Genomic DNA, 19,008 nt, shown 5'->3' with positions numbered 1-19,008 from the left:
TTAACTATGTCACAAGGACGTGGCAACTGCTAACTTTAGTTGTTGGTTTCTTTCCAAGGGGTTTTGTTTTGTTTTTGAGACCCTCTTCTTGAAGTAGCAAACGGTCGGACATTGCATGGACAATGTGAACGGTAGTTTCACCCGCAGATGGGTAGTGGTCGGCACTAGAATTCGTATGGTAAGAGGATGTCTAGGCTCAGAGCAAGATCATATAGGTTCCCCCGTCGCACTTAGCAAGTTGGTGGATACTAGGAAGTGAACTCAATTAAGGCGTAAAGTCAAGGTGGGACTACCAACAAAAAGTATCCGACAGTTGGGCCACATTGCACTTTTGGATGCGGTCCCAATGAGGATATATGGTCAGAAGACCAGTGGGAGCCCAACGGAAGCATCTCCTAAAATTTAGGAAACTGCTATTTTGGGCCGTGAAATGTGTTCGCGTCATTACCTCCGATATGACTAGGGGAACATTTTATAACTCTGCCGCGAAGTCAACTGGGCAACCGGTCAGGATATTTTTAAGCGGCGAACCCGAAATGGGCAAATGCTTGTAAATGCGCCAAGTGTCGATTTTTCATGAACTTTCCCCTTGCAGAAAAATGGGCGCTGATTTTTAAGCTGGGAGAGGCCTCATTTCAGCTTTTGTCACAGGTTAAGAGCTATGGAGTGCTTCCTTTCCCTCTCATGTACAGTGTGGTGCTAGGAGTGATGCCCTGCACACTACACACTGCTCTCTCTCTCTCCCCTACGTGCAGTTATGTGATGCCCCACAAGAGGGCTCCTCATTTCACTGATGTACAGTTGTGTGGGTTCATGCTTTTGTGCTGAGGCAAGAGCCTCCTTGAGCAGGAACAGGGGTAGCTAGCTGCTACTCCAAAGCAGGCACTGGTGAGGGTCATAACCTCACCATACAGGTGCAAAATCAGCGCTGTGTATGCGCTGTAATTTTACTGTTTTTCAGCCATAAGGACGCCAGAACCTTTGGGAATCGTGCCCCACTGGCAGAGGACAGTTAGGGGACTGTTTGGGGCTGAAAACAGGGCAAAAACCAGTAAATACAGCGTGCTGAATTTACTCTTTTTGGGCAGGAATCAGAGAGTATACGCCAGTAGAAGCAAGTTCCAACAGGGGAATTGGTTTCGCACAAGTTTAGGGGCTGTTATGCTGCCGAAATTTGGCCAAAACAGGCGGTATCTAGTGGGATACAGTCAAAGGATTCCCAGGACTCTTCTTTGTACTTTACCCTCCTAAAGAATAAAGAAATACCGAAAGGGGCGCCAATTTTGGGGCCTACAGGCTGTCGGCGTTTGCTCGGAGCATTCTAGCTTCCGAGCCGTGTGTGTGATTAAGTGTTAATTCCCGTTACAGGTCTCCTTTGCAAAGTGCTCTATGTGCGTGTCTAAAGTAAAGATTTCGGGTGAAAGCCAATGCCTACCGCCCTACGGACCGGTTTCATGGTTCCGTTGCCGGGACATCAATCACTTTTTCCTTAAAGAGTGAGCCTGGATTGTTTAGGGTAGAGACACAGAGTGCAGGAATGCGGGGATTACACTATGGCCGACAAGGGGAAGGGAATTATGGAAGAGGGTTCCTCTTCAAAGGACAGACAGGAGATTCCTATGGTTTTTGAGATTGGCGAGAGCTCACGGCCACGTTAGTCTGTACCTCCTGTCAACGTGAATGTCCCTCCAGTAGTACAGGGCTTGACTGGGCAACTTGAGGATGATGCGTTCAAGACTCAGTTAGTTGCCGCGGTGAATGTCTTTTCGCAGCTGGTGCACAATCCGAGGTTTATGGAATTCTTGCAAGCGCCACTAGTGTAACAGCAAAATAGGCAACCTACGCCGCATACGGAGCTTGTTGATGCTCAAGCCCAGGTACTTCATGTGGCGCAGGAGGAAAGGGAACACTCGCATGTTGCGGAGTCGGGGGCTCCAAACCAAGTTCCTCCCATGCTTGAGTTCAGCCCGCCACCTTTCAGAGCCAGCATGCTATCTTGAATGGATAGGGAGCTGGATACCAGGCAATGCACTCAGTACATGCCAGGAACAGTGTTCGGGGGTATGCAAGGCATCATGCCAAACCCCATGTAAGGTAGTATCGGCATGCAGCAAGGTTTCCATTGCAACCAGGGCCAGTTTGGGGTGCCACAGGGTCATTTTGGCATGGCTGGTTTTTCTGGACAGCAGCCAGATATCGCACCTCTGACGCAAAATGTGAATGGCCAAGACGTGCCGATCATGCCTACTACAGTGCCCATGTTGCAGACCATCCCTTATGACAACTTGGGGGCACTAGAGAAGCCGAAGGCTTACAAAGAAGGTGGTGCAGCAGTAAAGTTCAGTACCTTCAGTGGTTTCGAGGATAAGACAAAGGCCCTCACTATCCTCCAGCAGTTTGATACAGCTTATGCGGGAGGGAATTTTACAAAGGCCTCGAAGGTCAGGAAAGCTGTCACTTTCTTAAAGGACAATGCGCTTACATGGTGGACGACATTGTTAATGCAAGGACAGACACCCGCCACTTGGGTTTACTTCAAGCAAATGTTTGCATCTGCTTGGCTGTCAAATGAATTTGAAGCCGACGTCATGACAGATTGGCACCAGCTTACTTCAGCTTCGTGCAAGAGCTTGCTAGAGTACAATAGGAGGTTTTGTAAAGCGTTACTCTCAGTGACCTCCTACAAATTTGTGCCACTGACAGAGTAGATAGAGAAGTACTGTTGTGGGCTGCCTAAAGGGCTTCGCGATTACTGTACAAAGAACAGAGTGGCTACCCTTACTCAGCTTACGGAAGTTGCGAACACTCGTCTTGCCTTGTTGAAAGGAGAGGACATTGGATTTCCGAGCAGTGACAAAGGAGGGCAGCAAAAGAAAAATTCAGTGAAGAAGCCCTTTGTGAACGGCTCCTGATGCGTCACAGGGGTCAGAAAAGGCCACCAAAGACAAGGATTCAACCGGGACTTCTGGAGCGTAGGCAAAGAAACAGAAAAGGAAGCCTTTTGTGCGCAAGTCGCTCGAGGAAAAGAAGGTCCTAATGGCTGAGAACAAATGCTTTATATGCGAGCAGCCTGGTCACTTTTCTATCAATTGTCCACAAAGGAAAAGACGAGCTGACTCAGAAGATAAATAAGACCAGAAAGGCAAGAAGCCAAAACCCACGGCAGGTTTAGTGCCAGACATGGTGGGTGACAAGCCCAGCACAGATGCCAGTGAGTTATGCAGGGCATGGGGTAAAGTTAGGGATCAGACGGCACTCATCTTCTTTGATCCAGGTGCCAAAGCCAACTTTATCTCACCAGAGTTAGCTATGAAGCTGGGCATCAGAGCTGAAGAGATGGGGTACACAGCAGAGGCAGGGTTGGCATGTCCTGGCCACTCAGAGTGTGTTACTCCCATCATTGGAAAACTGCGTCTGCATATTCAGTCGTATGTGGACACTTACGAGTTTTACATCATGCCGCTGGAAGGTTGTGACGCCTTGTTGGGGATCTCGTGGATGTTCCGAGTGCATGGAGTCTTGGATGCCTACAACAAAAAGATCACTGTACAGCATAGGGGCAAAACTCACATCTTGGATGTAAAGCTTAACGGAGAGTCAATCCCTATTGTATCTGCTTCTGCTATCACTTCTGTAATAAAGAATCATCTTTCTGTGTACTTGATTTTTGCACGTGATGTCTCAGATAGTGATCAGTCAAATTTATCTGTGTTAGATAAAGAAAGGTCAGCATTTTTGCAAAAGTTTAGTGAGTGTTTTTCTGATTCATTACCGTCGCAATTGCCGCTAGAGAGACCTGAGGACCATCGCATAGATTTGGTGCCAGGGTGTAGCCCACCAAATAGACCTCCCTACAGGGTTAGTGCGGCGCAGCAGAAAGAGATTATGGGCAAGGTTGAGGAGTTATTAGAGAAGGGGCTGATTCAGCCTAGTTCTTCACCCTTTTGCTCCCCAGTACTCCTAGTGCAAAAGAAGGATGGCTCATGGCGCATGTGTATTGATTATCGTGCGTTGAATAAGAATACCATCAAGAATAGGTTCCCTATTCCTAGAAATGATGATATTCTTGATCGTTTAGAGGGCTGCAATTTTCAACAGGATAGACCTTAAGAGTGGGTACCATCAGATTCGTATAAGGCCAGAGGATGTGCACAAGACTGCGTTTAGAACGACATTTGGTCTTTATGAGTTTCTAGTGATGCCGTTTGGGCTAACAAATGCTCCTGCCACGTTCAACAGAATGATGGACCAGATTTTCCACTCGCATCAACAGTTTGTTGGAACGTTCTTCGATGACATGATAGTGTATTCGAAGAATGAAGAGGAGCATAGGCGTGACTTGACCATTGTGTTTGAAGAGCTGCGCAGTCACAGGTTACTTGTCAATCCTAAGAAAAGTGAATTCTTCCTCGAAGAGATCCACTTTCTGGGCCACATAGTCTCAAAGGATGGTGTTAGAATGGATCCGCATAGGTCGAAGCTATCAAGACATGGCCAGACTTGAAGACTACGCACGATGTCAGAAGCTTCTTGGGATTGTGTTCCTACTATAGAAGGTTTATCAGAAATTTTGCAAAGATAGCATCGCCTCTTCACGCATTGCAAAAGAAAGAGGTCACTTTCAGATGGACCCAAAAAGAGATTTCAGCTTTTAGTCTCTTAAAGGAAAAGTTGACTTCAGATCCAATTATTGTTTTGCCAGATCTCAAAAAGTCATTTGTGGTCTAGTGTGACGCGTGTGGCAGTGGCATCGGAGCAGTGCTAATGCAAGATGGACGGGTAGTAGCTTATGAAAGCCGAATTTTGCAAGGGCCAGAGAGGACTATGCAAGTCTATGAGAAAGAGCTCTTGGCCGTGATTCATGCACTTTCTAGCTGGAAGCACTACCTCTTAGGTGCTGATTTTGTTGTCCAAACAGATCATCAGACCTTGCGATACTTCTTGACACAGTCAAAGTTATCCGAAAAGCATATGCGATGGGCAAACATTCTTTCCATGTTCCACTTCCAGATTAAGCACGTGGAAGGCAAGAAGAATGTTGTGGCTGATGCGTTATCAAGAAAGCCACAAATTTCAGCTCTGTCAATTCCTTATCATCATGAGTTAGATGACATGAAGGAACAGTATACTGCTGATGAAGATTTTGCAAGGATCTTTGAACAGTTACAAGAGGGGCAACATCACGAGCACTACCTCCTCAGAGATGGTTTTATGATGATGCATGGCAGACTTTGTCCCACCGTATGCAGGGCATCGTGGCATTGATGCAACAGTTAAAGCGGTACACACATTCTTCTATTGGCCTACCTTGAGGAGAGATGTGGATGCCTTCGTGCGAGTATGCATAGTTTGCCAAAAGGTCAAGTTTGACAGGCAAAAGGCACCAGGGTTGTTACAACAACTGCCGATTCCGGATAAGCCATGGGAAAGCATTGCTATGGACTTTATCTTTGATCTTCCAAGGACGCCAACTGGGAATGATGGTATATGGACCATTATCTGCAGGTTCAGCAAGCAGGCCCATTCTATCCCTGTCAAGAAGAAGATAAAATCTGATCAGATGGCAAGCTTGTTCATGTACAATGTGTTTAAGTACCATGGTATGCCACGCATGACCAGTTTGTTCTGGAGAGGATTGTTTGAGAACATGGGCACTACGCTCAAATTCTTGTCTTCGTTTCATCCACAAACTTATGGACAATCAAAAGAGGTTAATTCTACTGTCTTAGATTTGCTAAAATGCTATGTGTTAGATAATAAGGGCAAGTGGGAACAGTATTTGGCTATGCTTGAGTATGCGTACAATAATACGGTGCATTCGTCTATTGGCAAAGCACCTTTTGAGATTGTTGAAGGCGGCAAAAAGGTTCCTCCCATTTTGCATACAAAGGACAAGATCTTTGAGGCAGATCGATATGTTGAGAACATGGATGAGATGTATAAGAAGATTAAAGTTGCCTTGGAGAAGACTCAAGCAAAGTAAAAAAAGACTGTTGATCGTCACCGTCGTGAATTGCTACTATAACCTGGTGATTGGGTTCTGTTAAGGTTCGAAAAGGCAAGGTTAAAGAAGATGAAGGGCAAGGAACGGCTGTTTCCTAAGCTCAACATGCGTTACTATGGGCCTTTTCAAGTGCTTGACAAGATCAGCGATGTGGCTTACAGGCTGAAATTGCCTGATGCATAGAAGATTCATAATGCGTTTCATGTGAGTCTTCTAAGACCCTTCGTGGGTGATGTGCCAGAAGATATGCCAGATGAGGATCAGCCAGAAGTTGAGGAACTTGATGAGATCTTCGTACCTGAGCAAGTTTTGGCACATAAGGACAGAAAAGTTAAAGGACAAGTTGCAAGACGCTATTTGGTGAAGTTCAAGCACTATCCGTCTATGGATGCAAAGTGGATGGAAGAGCATGAACTGTCAGAGTCACCAAATGTATTGCAGCTTTACCTTGAAGCCTTTGGGTTACAGCCTACTTATGCCCCAACCCAACGTGTGCAAAGGAGGGGTAATGATAGAGCTAGTACATCAAATGTAATATGAATTCAGTGTAATAGATGGAAATGACAAAAGTATGAAGGCCTCATTAAGTCATTTGTATCTATATGTTATGACCTTTCTTGCGGATACATGCGATGATAAAAGAGTGTTAATAGCACAAGATTATCAGTGGTGTGTATTTATGGTATGCAATCGAGGACGTTTGCGATTTCAAGAGGGGGGTATGTCACGGGGACATGGCAACTGTTAACTATGTCACAAGGACGTGGCAACTGCTAACATTAGTTGTTGGTTTCTTTCCAAGGGGTTTTGTTTTGTTTTTGAGACCCTCTTCTTGAAGTAGCAAACGGTCGGACATTGCATGGACAATGTGAACGGTAGTTTCACCCGCAGATGGGTAGTGGTCGGCACTAGAATTCGTATGGTAAGAGGATGTCTAGGCTCAGAGCAAGATCATATAGGTTCCCTCGTCGCACTTAGCAAGTTGGTGGATACTAGGAAGTGAACTCAATTAAGGCGTAAAGTCAAGGTGGGACTACCAACAAAAAGTATCCGACAGTTGGGCCACATTGCACTTTTGGATGCGGTCCCAATGAGGATATATGGTCAGAAGACCAGTGGGAGCCCAACGGAAGCATCTCCTAAAATTTAGGGAACTGCTATTTTGGGCCGTGAAATGTGTTCGCGTCATTACCTCTGGTATGACTAGGGGAACATTTTACAACTCTGCCACGAAGTCAACTGGGCAACCGGTCAGGATATTTTTAAGCAGTGAACCCGAAATGGGCAAATGCTTGTAAATGCGCCAAGTGTCGATTTTTCATGAACTTTCCCCTTGCAGAAAAATGGGCGCTGATTTTTAAGCTGGGAGAGGCCTCATTTCAACTTTTGTCACAGGTTAAGAGCTATGGAGTGCTTCCTTTCCCTCTCATGTACAGTGTGGTGCCAGGAGTGATGCCCTGCACACTACACACTGCTCTCTCTCTCCCCTACGTGCAGTTATGTGATGCCACACAAGAGGGCTCCTCATTTGACTGATGTACAGCTGTGTGGGTTCATGCTTTTGTGCTGAGGCAAGAGCCTCCTTGAGCAGGAACAGGGGTAGCTAGGTGCTACTCCAAAGCAGGCACTGGTGAGGGTCATAACCTCACCTTACAGGTGCAAAATCCATAGTAACAGGGGATGGAGAGGACGGACCCTAGGGACGGGGGACGCCCATTTCCGGGACAGGGACGGACGAGAAAAGAGCTGCCAAGTGGGAACGCAGGCAAAACGTCCCGGGGACGGCAGGGGACGGGAGGGGACGGCAGGGGATGGGAGGGGACTTTTTTTAAAATTTGAAAACCTGATCATTTCTAGAGGCTAGTTTCTCTCCAATAGCCATATGTTTGAACTTCAAAGCACCCCAATGGCTATAAAAGCCACCCTTTGGGTCCTCATTTCTCGATGTTTTCTTAGCACATTTGCGTCTATATGACTCATGTTCTTTGGTCTATTTAGTGTAAGTTTGTGGTCAAAGTGATTCTCTATGTATGTGGCATGTGTATAGGTCAAAAAATGCCAAAAAAACTTCTTTTTTTTTTTGCCGTCCCGACCCCCGTCCCCGTTTCTTGACTTTTGCCGTCCCGTCCCCGTTCCCGACCCCGACCCGCCGTCCCATGTAACTATGGAAAAATCAGCACTGTGTATGCGCTGTAATTTTACTGTTTTCAGCCATACGGACGCCAGAACCTTTTGGAATCGTGCCCCATTGGCAGAGGACAGTTAGGAGATTGTTTGGGGCTGAAAACAGGGCAAAAACCAGTAAATACAGCGTGCTGAATTTACTGTTTTTGGGCAGGAATCAGGGGGTATACGCCAGTAGAAGCTAGTTCCAACAGGGGAAATGGTTTCGCGCAAGTTTAGGGGCTGTTATGCTGCCGAAATTTGGCCAAAACAAGCGGTATCTAGTGGGATACAGTCAAAGGATTCCCAGGACTCTTCTTTGTACTTTACCCTCCTAAAGAATAAAGAAAGACCGAAAGGGGCGCCAATTTTGGAGCCTACAGGTTGTCGGCGTCTGCTCGGAGCATTATAGCTTCCGAGCCGTGTGTGTGATTAAGTGTTAATTCCCGTTACAGGTCTCCTTTGCAAAGTGCTCTGTGTGTGTGTCTAAAGTAAAGAATTTCAGGTGAAAGCCAACGCCTACCGCCCTACGGGCCGGTTTCAGATGTACTGACAATCTAGTTGTTTGTGACAGATAACCGGAAATAGGAGCGAAGAACTCACATCTATAGGGATTGGGAAGCATGAAGCTGGACATCAACTCTTTTGCAACGAGGTGAGCCATCTCCTTGCTTGTTTTGCAAGTGACATCGAGGATGAGATGGTGAGATCGGGAGCGACTGAAGCTCAAGAATGGATTCGTCGATTCGAGATAAGAATGATGAATTTGAATGAATGGATGATGACGCATGTTGAATGATTCTAGTGCATCAAGACTCCATATGAATGAGATGACTGGATACTGTGATGAGCGCATCAAGAGTTCCTGCGGGATGAGATGGCGACACAAGGTTCTAGGGCATCAAGACTTCTGAACGGATGAGATGACTAGATGATTGAGACACTGTGTTCAGTATGAACTAAGTGTGTGAATGAAGAACTTTGAAATACGATTTATGTATGAGATTAATGTTCTTTGGAAGAACTTGCTAGATATGTGCAAATAACAGGTGAAATCGATGATAATGGATGACGATTCGAAGCAATGATGGCTTCAAAATGACCCTGACAACGATAAGTATCATGAATTTTGAATAGAGGTAATGGAAAACCTGCTATTTGTGAGCAGATAATAGGATTAAGAATGAGATGATGATGATTTTGGAGCAGTGACAACTGTCGAATGAACCTGATAACGAATCATGAATATTGAATCACCACTGATTAAATGGAATTGTCGTGAGCGCATCAAGAGTTCCTGTGAGATGAGATGGCCACACAGCTAGAACTGAATGATTGGACCACTCTGTTCAGTATGAACTTAGTGATGGATTGGGATCCCCAGAAATGATTACTCGCACACGATAGTGCTTGAGTGGAAAATCTCTATAGAGATGATCGCAATAAGGATTAGTTAATTCGACATCAGTGAGGTCCGGGATGAATCTAGATGCGATTACTAAATACGTACGTTGCTAGCAATCATGGTCTGAGATTTGGAATGAATTTTTCTGTGATTGATTTGATCTGTCATGTGATGTGACGTGACTGTCGTCTTTGTACAAGTGTTGGATTTGTGTCGTCTAGTGGTCGATACTTAGAGTCAGTGTCTGCTTAATTGGTGTGTGGCTTATGCCTGATTTTGCACGCGTAATTGAGGGCGATTACAATTCTTTCAAGAGGAGGGTATGTCACAAAATGATGACCTGGCAACCCTGCCTGGACACACACACACACACACACACACACGCAGTGACCCTGCAGTAGAAATGCCACGTGGTAACAGTACGACACCCTCAAAACGCGTTGGCAAGTTAATGTGGCAAACTGTACGGAATCCCGCTTTTTGCGTTGGCTGATGATGTAGCAGCCTGTACGGATTTCCGCAATTCGCATTGGTGCTTTTTATGGCAACTTTTGGAGCTAGTTGCTTTTGGGAACTTTTGGAGCTAGTTGCTTTTGGCAACTTTTGGAGCTAGTTACTTTTGGCATCCCTTGTAAGAATAAAAAGGGCCAAAGGGCCTCACTCTTCAGAGCATATGGACGTAGAGTCTGAGAGCCGAGGACCCACAGGATTTTTATTTTGATCAAGCATTAATATAAAAGAAATACCGAAAGGCGCCAATCTTTGGGGCCAATCTCTTTGGGCACAGAACTCGGGCCGTGTTGACCAAATTGAACTATGATTTTAAAGTTGTGAAGTATTTTAAGTGATTCTCTCGTGTGTTACGCATGCCGAATTCCCGGCTTGGGATGCCCAAGTCCTGTGACATCACTCCCCTGTTGGAGTGAAATAGGGATACCCACTCTCCCCTACATTGTTTGGTTTGTATATAGATGAGGTTTTATATTACATTGACAAGGGAGGCAACAGGGAGCACAGCTAGCAGGGACATAGATCTCATTACTATTGTGAACAGATGATATTGTGTTGATCTCAAATTTGCCAGTGGGGATGCAGTAACACTTGGATGCATTGCACACTTTTGCTAGTGATAGCGGCTTGGTGGTGAACCTTGGCAAGAACAAAGTTATGGTGTTCAACACCACAACACATTGGGTCAGGCCATCTGTACCGACCTTCATAAATGGTCAACAAACGATTGAGTATACAGACGGGAACATTTACCTGGAGTGGTCTTCAGTGGTCCAAAGTTCTCCTCGAGGAGAGCAACAGAGACTAGACTGACGAGAGTATATGCAACTTTGAGGAGCATGGAGAGGATGTGTTCAGTTTCAAGAATCTCGAACAAAGCTCTGGCTATTTGACCCATTGGACCATCAGTAGACCATCATAGAAGAACTGACAGTTTGGATGGATGGTGAGGCTTTTGGTCTCTATGTGTAACGGGGACAGGCATCACTTGCCAACGGAAAAGAACAGACTGAACAACTTTAAGCACTTCAAATAACAACCGAGCTAAAAGAGATGCACGACACACAAGACGGGGAGTGGCAGAGTTCCACCCCGAGAGAGCATTGGCCCCAAACCTTGGCGCCCCTTTCGATATTTCTTTATATTGCTTGAACTCAGTACAATGCCGGTACTCGCGCTCTGCACCTTCACCCGAAAGAGTGCAAGAGACTGAGCCCTCTACACATATTTAGAGGCCCTTGGCCTATGAAAAGCTTCAAACTCCAAAGCATTTGATCCCAAAACTGGTGTGAAAAGCTGTCAGCACAGTTTAAGACAATTCGTACAGGTGCCACGTGGCATTGTCAACGCGTGAATCGTGAGACTGTCTGTACAACCTGCCACATCAGCATGTCAACAGGTTTTGCGGGGGTTTCGTACAGCAACCACATCATCGACTTTCTTTCAAAGTTACCCGGAACAGGAACGGGGAACGGGGGCGGGAGGTGCGGAACGGGACGAGAACGGGAGGGAGGATGGGAGCCGGAACAGGAATGGTAGACTATAGAAAGCAAATATATGTTAGTGGAAAACTATCAGCTAAGATTTTGAATTCAACCACTCTAATTAGAGCCATATTTAGGCATGTTTTATGACGACGGAGCTTGAGAGAGAGCGATGGAGTTTGACTCTTGAGAGAGAGAGAGAGAGAGGGGGGGGGGGGGGGGGGGGGGGGGTAATGGAGCTTGAGATACGATGGGGGGAGGGATGGAGCTTGAGAAAGAAAGGTAGAAGTCACATTCATTCCTTGAGAGTAGTGTGCTTTCCGCAAAAAAAGAACACATAGAAGCTAGAGCTCTATGTCCAAGCCGAAGCTTTAGCAAGGAGAGTAGCTCAGGAGAGAGAGACGTTGAGAGCTTGAGGAGGAGGTGAGACGAGTCCCCCAAACAGCCCCAAATCAGCTATCCAAATAGCTACAAACCTATCCCCAAATCTGCCCCCAAACAGCCCCAAAATATACCCCCAAAACGGCTAGTTAAAAAAACATTTGACTTTTCAGTCGACCATTCTGGATGCCCGTTCCGGATGGCTTTCCGCCCTGTTCCCCCCCATTCCATGTCAGCATTCCGGTTACACCCCGTTCTGACTCCGTTTCGGAACGCAGATCCATCCGGAACGCCATTTCGAAACGTTTAGGGTGCGTTCCACCCGTTCCCTGTTACACTGCTTTTTTTTACGTTAGATCTTTTGTGGGTTCTGCTTCTAGTTCCTTGGGCCCCATCGAACGGGGTTTCATAAGTTGGTACAAACTTCCTCTGTTTCTGCTTCTTCTAGGATTAGGCCCCTCAGCCGGGATCTACAAGTTGACTCTCTTCTTCAGTGGCTTGACATGTCAGCAATTTGTGACATTAGATTTCTTCTATAAGGTTGTAGCCGACTGCAACATGGTCCATAAACTCTTGAATAGTCGAAACAAGCCTCGATAGACAGTGTTCCTGGGTGGTGATGGTAGCGCCACGACATAGCAATCACATTGGACCTCCAAGGTTATCAGCTCGAGAAGAGACACCTGCTAAGAGATGTCCAAAAATTCCAAGTTGTAATCTGCTAGGCTTTCCGTGGCAAGCATTTCAGGGTGCCCCACTTTTCCAGAATCTGCACTCTGAAGGAAGATGCCAAAAAGCATATAACTTCGGGCAAAAATTTTCTTGAGAGCTTGCCAAGTCCTTGGAGTGTGCGGCGTGGTAGCTATAGACATCCACCACGGCATGGCACTGCCTTTGAGAAAAACAACGGCTTGAAAAATCTTAGATCCTTCAATTGTAAGTGATCTTTATGGCTTATGCCCTGCAAGTCAGAGTGATGAAGACAGGAGTGCGTCCGATGCGCGATGAAGGGTGGGAGTGGCTAATAAGTCCGGGGTCGGGACACAAAGATTCTTTAATAAAATTTCCAGTAAACCTTGAAAGGGCCACCTTGCTCTGTTTGCTCTTTGGTAGGATCGGTATGCTTTCAGAAAAGCGGAAGCCTGAAGCTCTGATACCACTATCACGGAGATGCGCACCACGTGCCAACGGAAAAGAACACATTGAACAACTTTAAGCACTTCAAATAACAACTGAACCGTAAGAGATGCACGACACATGAGACGGGGAGTGGAAGAGTTTCACCCCGAGAAAGCACTGGCCACAAACCTTGGCGCCCCTTTCGGTATTTCTTTATATTGCTTGAACTGAGTACAATGCCGGTACTTGCGCTTTGCAACTTCACCCGGAAGAGTACCAGAGACTGAAACCTCTACACATGTTTAGAGGCCCTGGGCTTATGAAAAGCAGTTTACATGAAAAGCTTCAAACTCAAAAGCATCTAATCCCGAAAACTAGTGTGAAAAGCTACCAACGCAATTTACGAAATCCGTACAGGTGCCACGTGGCACTGTCAGCGCGAATCGTGGGACTGTCTGTACCGCCCGCCACATCAACATGTCAACGCGTTTTGCGGGGGTTCCGTACATGAGCCACATTATCAACTTTTTACTCTAGAACTTTTGTGGGTTTTGCTTCTAGTTCCTTGGGCCCCATCAAACAAGGTTCCATAAGTTGGTACAAACTTCTTCAGCTGCTTCTTCTTCTGCTTCTTCTAGGGTTTAGGCCCCTCGGCCAGGATCTACAAGCTGGCTCCGTTCTTCAGTGGCTTGACACGTCAGCAATTTGTGACACTATGATTTCCCGGATGATTAGGGCCAAGGGCACGAGATTATTCATGCAGAGCTTGCTGCTCCCCAGCTGGTTATAGAGGCACTTACTAGATCCGTCTCTTTTATACACAGTATTTGGGATCTCCCCAAAGATAGATATGCTCGCTTAGCTTTGGAGTCTTCTCGAAAGCTTGCCACACAAGGAGACACATCTTGTTGGTATGCAGAGATGATGACATGGTTTCAGCTATACATGGATTTAGTATGGAAAAACTACCCCCTTTCCAATACTCGCTAGACGAACCCCTTGTCCCTCACACAGACCAAGATTACCACCTCATCAGACAAGATTTGACCAGCTAGATACTAGAAGGACATGGACGGAGCCAACACGAGAGCTTGGCACGAAGGTGGCTTTTTACAGAGAGCATCTTCTCCAGCTCACAGAGATGGATATGTGATCAGACCTGCCTATATGTACACTCATTTATCCCATGGGATACGATGTGCTATTGGTCAGATGAGCACATCATCGCATCAGCTAGAGATTGAGATTGGCAGATTTAGGAGAGTACCAACAGAGGCCAAGATTTTCCATTTGTGTCATATAGAGCCAGAGACAGAGTTACATCACATGTCACTGTCGGGTATACTATGAGATACTGGCCGTTTTCACTGTCTATTCAGAGAGGGCTTTGGACCACTAGCTAGAGTCATGAGATATCAGGATCAGAGATTCCTCAGGTTGTTTTATTAGACAACGCGAGACATTCACAGAGAAGATCACTGACTTCTTAAGAGCAGAGCCCGGCAGTCAGATGAGCAAGCTTCGCAGCAAACTTCAAAGTCCACCTATACCAGAGATAAATTGACTGACACAGCCATTAAGCTTGGGAAAGCTAGATGCCCACGTCTACGAGGGCCACCACGACATCGACGATGGAGGCTCCACTAGACGATCGAGACTATTCTAGCACGACATGGGAGACGTCGAGTATGACTATTTATAGAGGCGGACATTGACTATGCTCTTCAGCGACCAATGTAATACATCCTCGAACACTGATGTTCATTTTAGCTTTTCTTTTACTTCATTTTATTTTGTACCCAGACATTGTATTAGATCCACCACGACTGTAACAGTTTGGTCTCATATGTCATTTTGGCATTTTGAAGGCATCTCTCTCTCTCTCTCTCTCTCTCTCTCTCTCTCTCTCTCTCTCTCTCTCTCTGTGTGTGTGTGTGTGTGTGTGTGTGTGTGTGTGTGTGTGTGTGTGTGTAAAAGAATGACTGAGAAATCTACAAAACATGCCAATCACCATAAAGGTGTGATCATAAAATGTATAATCAGATACCAAGACTATTCCTTACTTCTCAATCTCTCATATTCGTGGAATGGTTATGGCAGCTACCTGTTCAAAATTCTATTCCTCCATATGATTAGAAAGGTCTAGTTGTAAACAACAGGAAGGCCCAAAACTCTTGCACAAGCACACAATCAAAAGGCCCACACATACCTACAACAGAGAGAGGATGAATAAAGTGGAGGACTAATCCAAAATTTAAATGAGTTGAATTATAATAACTTTAACGATGAAGATACCGATTATGTAGAAAAGAAAGTTCCTTGACTGAAAGTCATCTAAACTTCACATGAAGGAGTAGCTATAGTGCAAAGCCTTGATTCCTAAACTTTGAGCTTTTACAACACCGAGATAAGCCAAAAGTGCACATTTCTTAATTCCTAAATAAGCTATAAACTGAACGAACGTTCTACAACGTTCAAATCACAAATCAGTAATACACGACCAATTTGATTTTAATCTTTAAACTTGACAACAAGTGACGTTAGCTTCACTGTTTGTAACAAATGAAGTAACGAGGTGATAGGTAATACCATAGCTAATTCAAGACCACCACCCAAGGCAAGGCCTTCGATTGCAGCAACAGAGGGCTTTTTTGAACCTTGACACATTGGAAATTCATGCTATCACCGTTAGCTAGAAAAGCCACTCCAACAATAAAAGAAAAGATTTCCAATGGGCAAGCAAACATACTAAGTACATCCACCATGGAAAAAAAAAAGTAGACGTTTGAATGATACCTTCGATTGTGTTTATCATTATGTCTATCGAAACACGTCCAAGAAGAGAGACATTTCCTAGCAGAAAGACTTGATCATGTCAGCTCAATGCTACAAAGGGGCAACAAGAAAAAATAATGACAAGAGAACATAAAATAGTCCAAACAAATTCTAACAGGCTTGGAGACACCAAGCGAGATATCAATAGCAACACACGAACAGAAACTTCAAAATCATTGAATTTTGAGAGAGAGAGAGAGAGAGAGAGAGAGAGAGAGAGATTCAACACGGTATGACGGGTTCCGCGCCTAGAAGCATTGGCCCCAAAGACTGATGCCCCTTTCGGTATTTCTTTATCATTGATCATTGCAAAGCACAACCCCCAAGGGACCTCTACTCTCAGACTCTACATCCAAATGCTCTCCAGAGTGAGGCCCCACTAAACCCAAAAGCTCACGTAAAAACTGCCACATCAACAGCCCAACGCAAATCACGAAAATCCGTAGAGCTTGCCAGGCGGCACCTACAGCACAAATTGTAGGAATTCCGCACGGCCCTACCAGGCATACTTACGTTCTGCCACGTCAGCATGTTAGTGCATTTTACGAAATTCTCTCCCAGAGTTCAAGCTTCTAGTCTTTAGGGTTTTAGGCCTCTCGGCCGGTGCTCCATAAGTTCTTTAATTTGGTCTGTTTAGTGTTCTCGTCCACTCGGCCATTTCTCTTTCAGTTGGCCATGCCACGTCATCACTTTCTCACATTTCCCCCTCTTGAAAGAATTGTAATCGCCCTCAATTACGCCTGCAAAACCGACATAAGCCATAAACTAGTTCAATAGACACTGACAGTACTGACGCACTAGACAACACATATCCAGCACTTGCACAACGACGACAATCACTGAACATTCAAATCACATTCACATCACTACTTCCATCAAGATCTTGGATGAGAATCATGATCAATCGGCAACGTATTTAGCAATCACATCTAGATCTGACACTAATCTCCACAGATGTCTCGATTGACTAAATCTTGTTACTATCATATACATCTCATCTCTCCGGAAAACAAGACCGAAATACTGCAGTCATTTCATCTTTCAAACATGCACTCAAACACTACTCACATGAGAGACCACATGTAACAGATTCATTTCAGAAATTCCCAGTTCAAAGTACTTCTTTCATAAAGTCATCCAACAGAATACAGTCAGTCCCATCAGTATCCCTAAAATCCAAAGGAAGTCAGTGACTTTATTCCATCTAGGTAATCTGTGACAGAGGAGCGAGTAACTCCCCTCTTGTGCAGTCCTGCTTGCACCAGATTCAACCCGCTTATCTCCGGGAACTCTCGAAATAGTCGAAGCTAGACCGAAAGCATCAAGGTAAAGTTCCATTATCTGCTAGGTCCTCCTCCTCCCTCCACTTCGCATCCAATGCGAGAAAGTTCTTGACTAAGAACCGCCATTCACTTTACCTTTCGCTTTCCTTTCCTTGTAAGCCAGTATCTATTCCTGAACGAGAATCTCCTCGTTCTCTTCCACAGCAAGTTGCTCCTCAAGCTCCCTGTCCACTAGGACCTCACCTTTGAAAGGTTTCAACAGACGCTAAGAGTCGGTTGCCACGTCGAGGCCGTAATGAAGCACTCATGAACCGCTTCGATATGTGTTACTTTCACATTGGAATAACGAGAAGAGGACTTTAGGGGAAGCAATTGTCCCATGTGCACAACTTTTTCCTTACCCTAGGCAACAAATTTTCCTTGACAATCCTTTTTGATATGCCACCTTCCCAATATTAGATTCACACCACTTTGCTGCTTTACATAGGTCTACGGCATACTTGTACGGCTTGTATGTCTCCGGGTTGGCCACCCATGTATATCAACCATACTGCTCGACCTCCCTTGGGCACTCATATATATGGGGCCAAGGGGGTACCCACTTCTCAAAAAGCATCTGGCATTTGTACAGGTTTCATGCTTTGGTAGTCGGGAGGGTTGATCGCCCCCTCTTCCCCTACACCAGGGTTTTGTGTCTATTGTCTCTCTCTCTCTCTCCTCTCCCCTCACGCTTCTGCACACGCGCACTCTCACATGGTATCAGCAACGAGTTTTTCATGGTCTTGAGACCAGGTGCATCATCATCAACATCAAGTTCTTCTCCCAACAGTCAAATCTGCCAGCGATCTCTGCAAGAGGGGGTGACACCATCACTTGGACAGTGTTTCTCGCGATGCAATGCCTCCTACCCGCATTGTTGCAAGAACCCATCAGATCTGCTGTTTTCTCCAATAGCGCTAGGGTCTGGGAGCGCCGGAAGTGCCCCCTCTTCCATTTGCGTTTCTGGGTTTTTTGGTGGAGCATCTGCGTTTTTTGGGGCTGACTTGCATTTTCTCAGCTTGGGGGGCAGCGCTAGCCTTGGCCCATCTTGAATCTTGTCTTCCTATATCTGGCTCAGCATCTTGTGCTTTGCCGGTCAGATCCCAAACCCCCTGCACCGCTCCGGACCCTACCGGGAGCGTACGAGCACGCTGAAATTCGCTGGACAGCAGCGTTTTCATCACCTCGCAGTTGCGTTTATGGGTGGACAGCAGACACTTGGTTCGCGTTTCATGGAGAGGACGTTGCTACCTCCTGCCGGGACACCATCCGATAGTGGTCCATGCGGTCTCTCAGTGACTGTTGCAGTACACCGTATCTTCGGCATCGGCTTGATCATCTACGGGCGTACGATCCTTGGGAGATCCATTCATTCCAGCCATCATTCGGCGGTAGGGCACTCCAAAGGGGGTGGTGACTTGTGGTTCGCTATGGACACACCTATGCACTCATCAGAGGAGTTCACACGAGATATGGCCATGCTCATGGCATATGGGATTCCGACATTCCCAGAGAAGACACCACCATCTTGGGTGGACAGACACTTACCACTTGACATCGACACGTCAGATCAATTGCTTACACATGAGCATCTACATGGACTTAGGGAGAGTATCTTGGATCTCTTCTTGGATAGGTTCATTGCTTGGATCTACAGACTGGAGTGGGACTTGAATGCTTTGGACTCTCTTGGAGACTTTACCCGCGAGATGCGGAAGATCAGGCATCCAGCGACTACATTCCTTTGAATTGCTACCTTCAGAGTTGCTTACACTCACCCTCAAT

The 19,008-nt window shown here is 45.8% G+C and overlaps 1 protein-coding gene across 2 annotated transcripts in view; it reads right to left on the bottom strand.

Moving 5' to 3' along the window:
* The window catches only part of LOC147444645 (peroxisomal fatty acid beta-oxidation multifunctional protein-like), a 130,316-nt gene that overhangs the window by 38,955 nt on the left and 72,353 nt on the right, over window positions 1-19,008 (bottom strand). For both annotated transcript variants that reach the window (XM_086527187.1, XM_086527186.1), the window contains exons 4-5: window positions 15,863-15,919; window positions 15,656-15,723 (exon numbers count right to left, since the gene is read on the bottom strand). In XM_086527187.1, the coding sequence (XP_086383313.1) occupies window positions 15,656-15,723; window positions 15,863-15,919 (125 nt within the window). The remainder of the gene's footprint in view (window positions 1-15,655; window positions 15,724-15,862; window positions 15,920-19,008) is intronic.

This window comes from Adiantum capillus-veneris, chromosome 13 (genome assembly GCF_014529385.1).
Source record: "Adiantum capillus-veneris isolate H3 chromosome 13, ASM1452938v2, whole genome shotgun sequence".
Taxonomy (NCBI): Eukaryota; Viridiplantae; Streptophyta; class Polypodiopsida; order Polypodiales; family Pteridaceae; genus Adiantum; species Adiantum capillus-veneris.
Note: the sequence above shows the minus strand (reverse complement) of the source record. Positions and strands in the feature narration are given on the sequence as shown.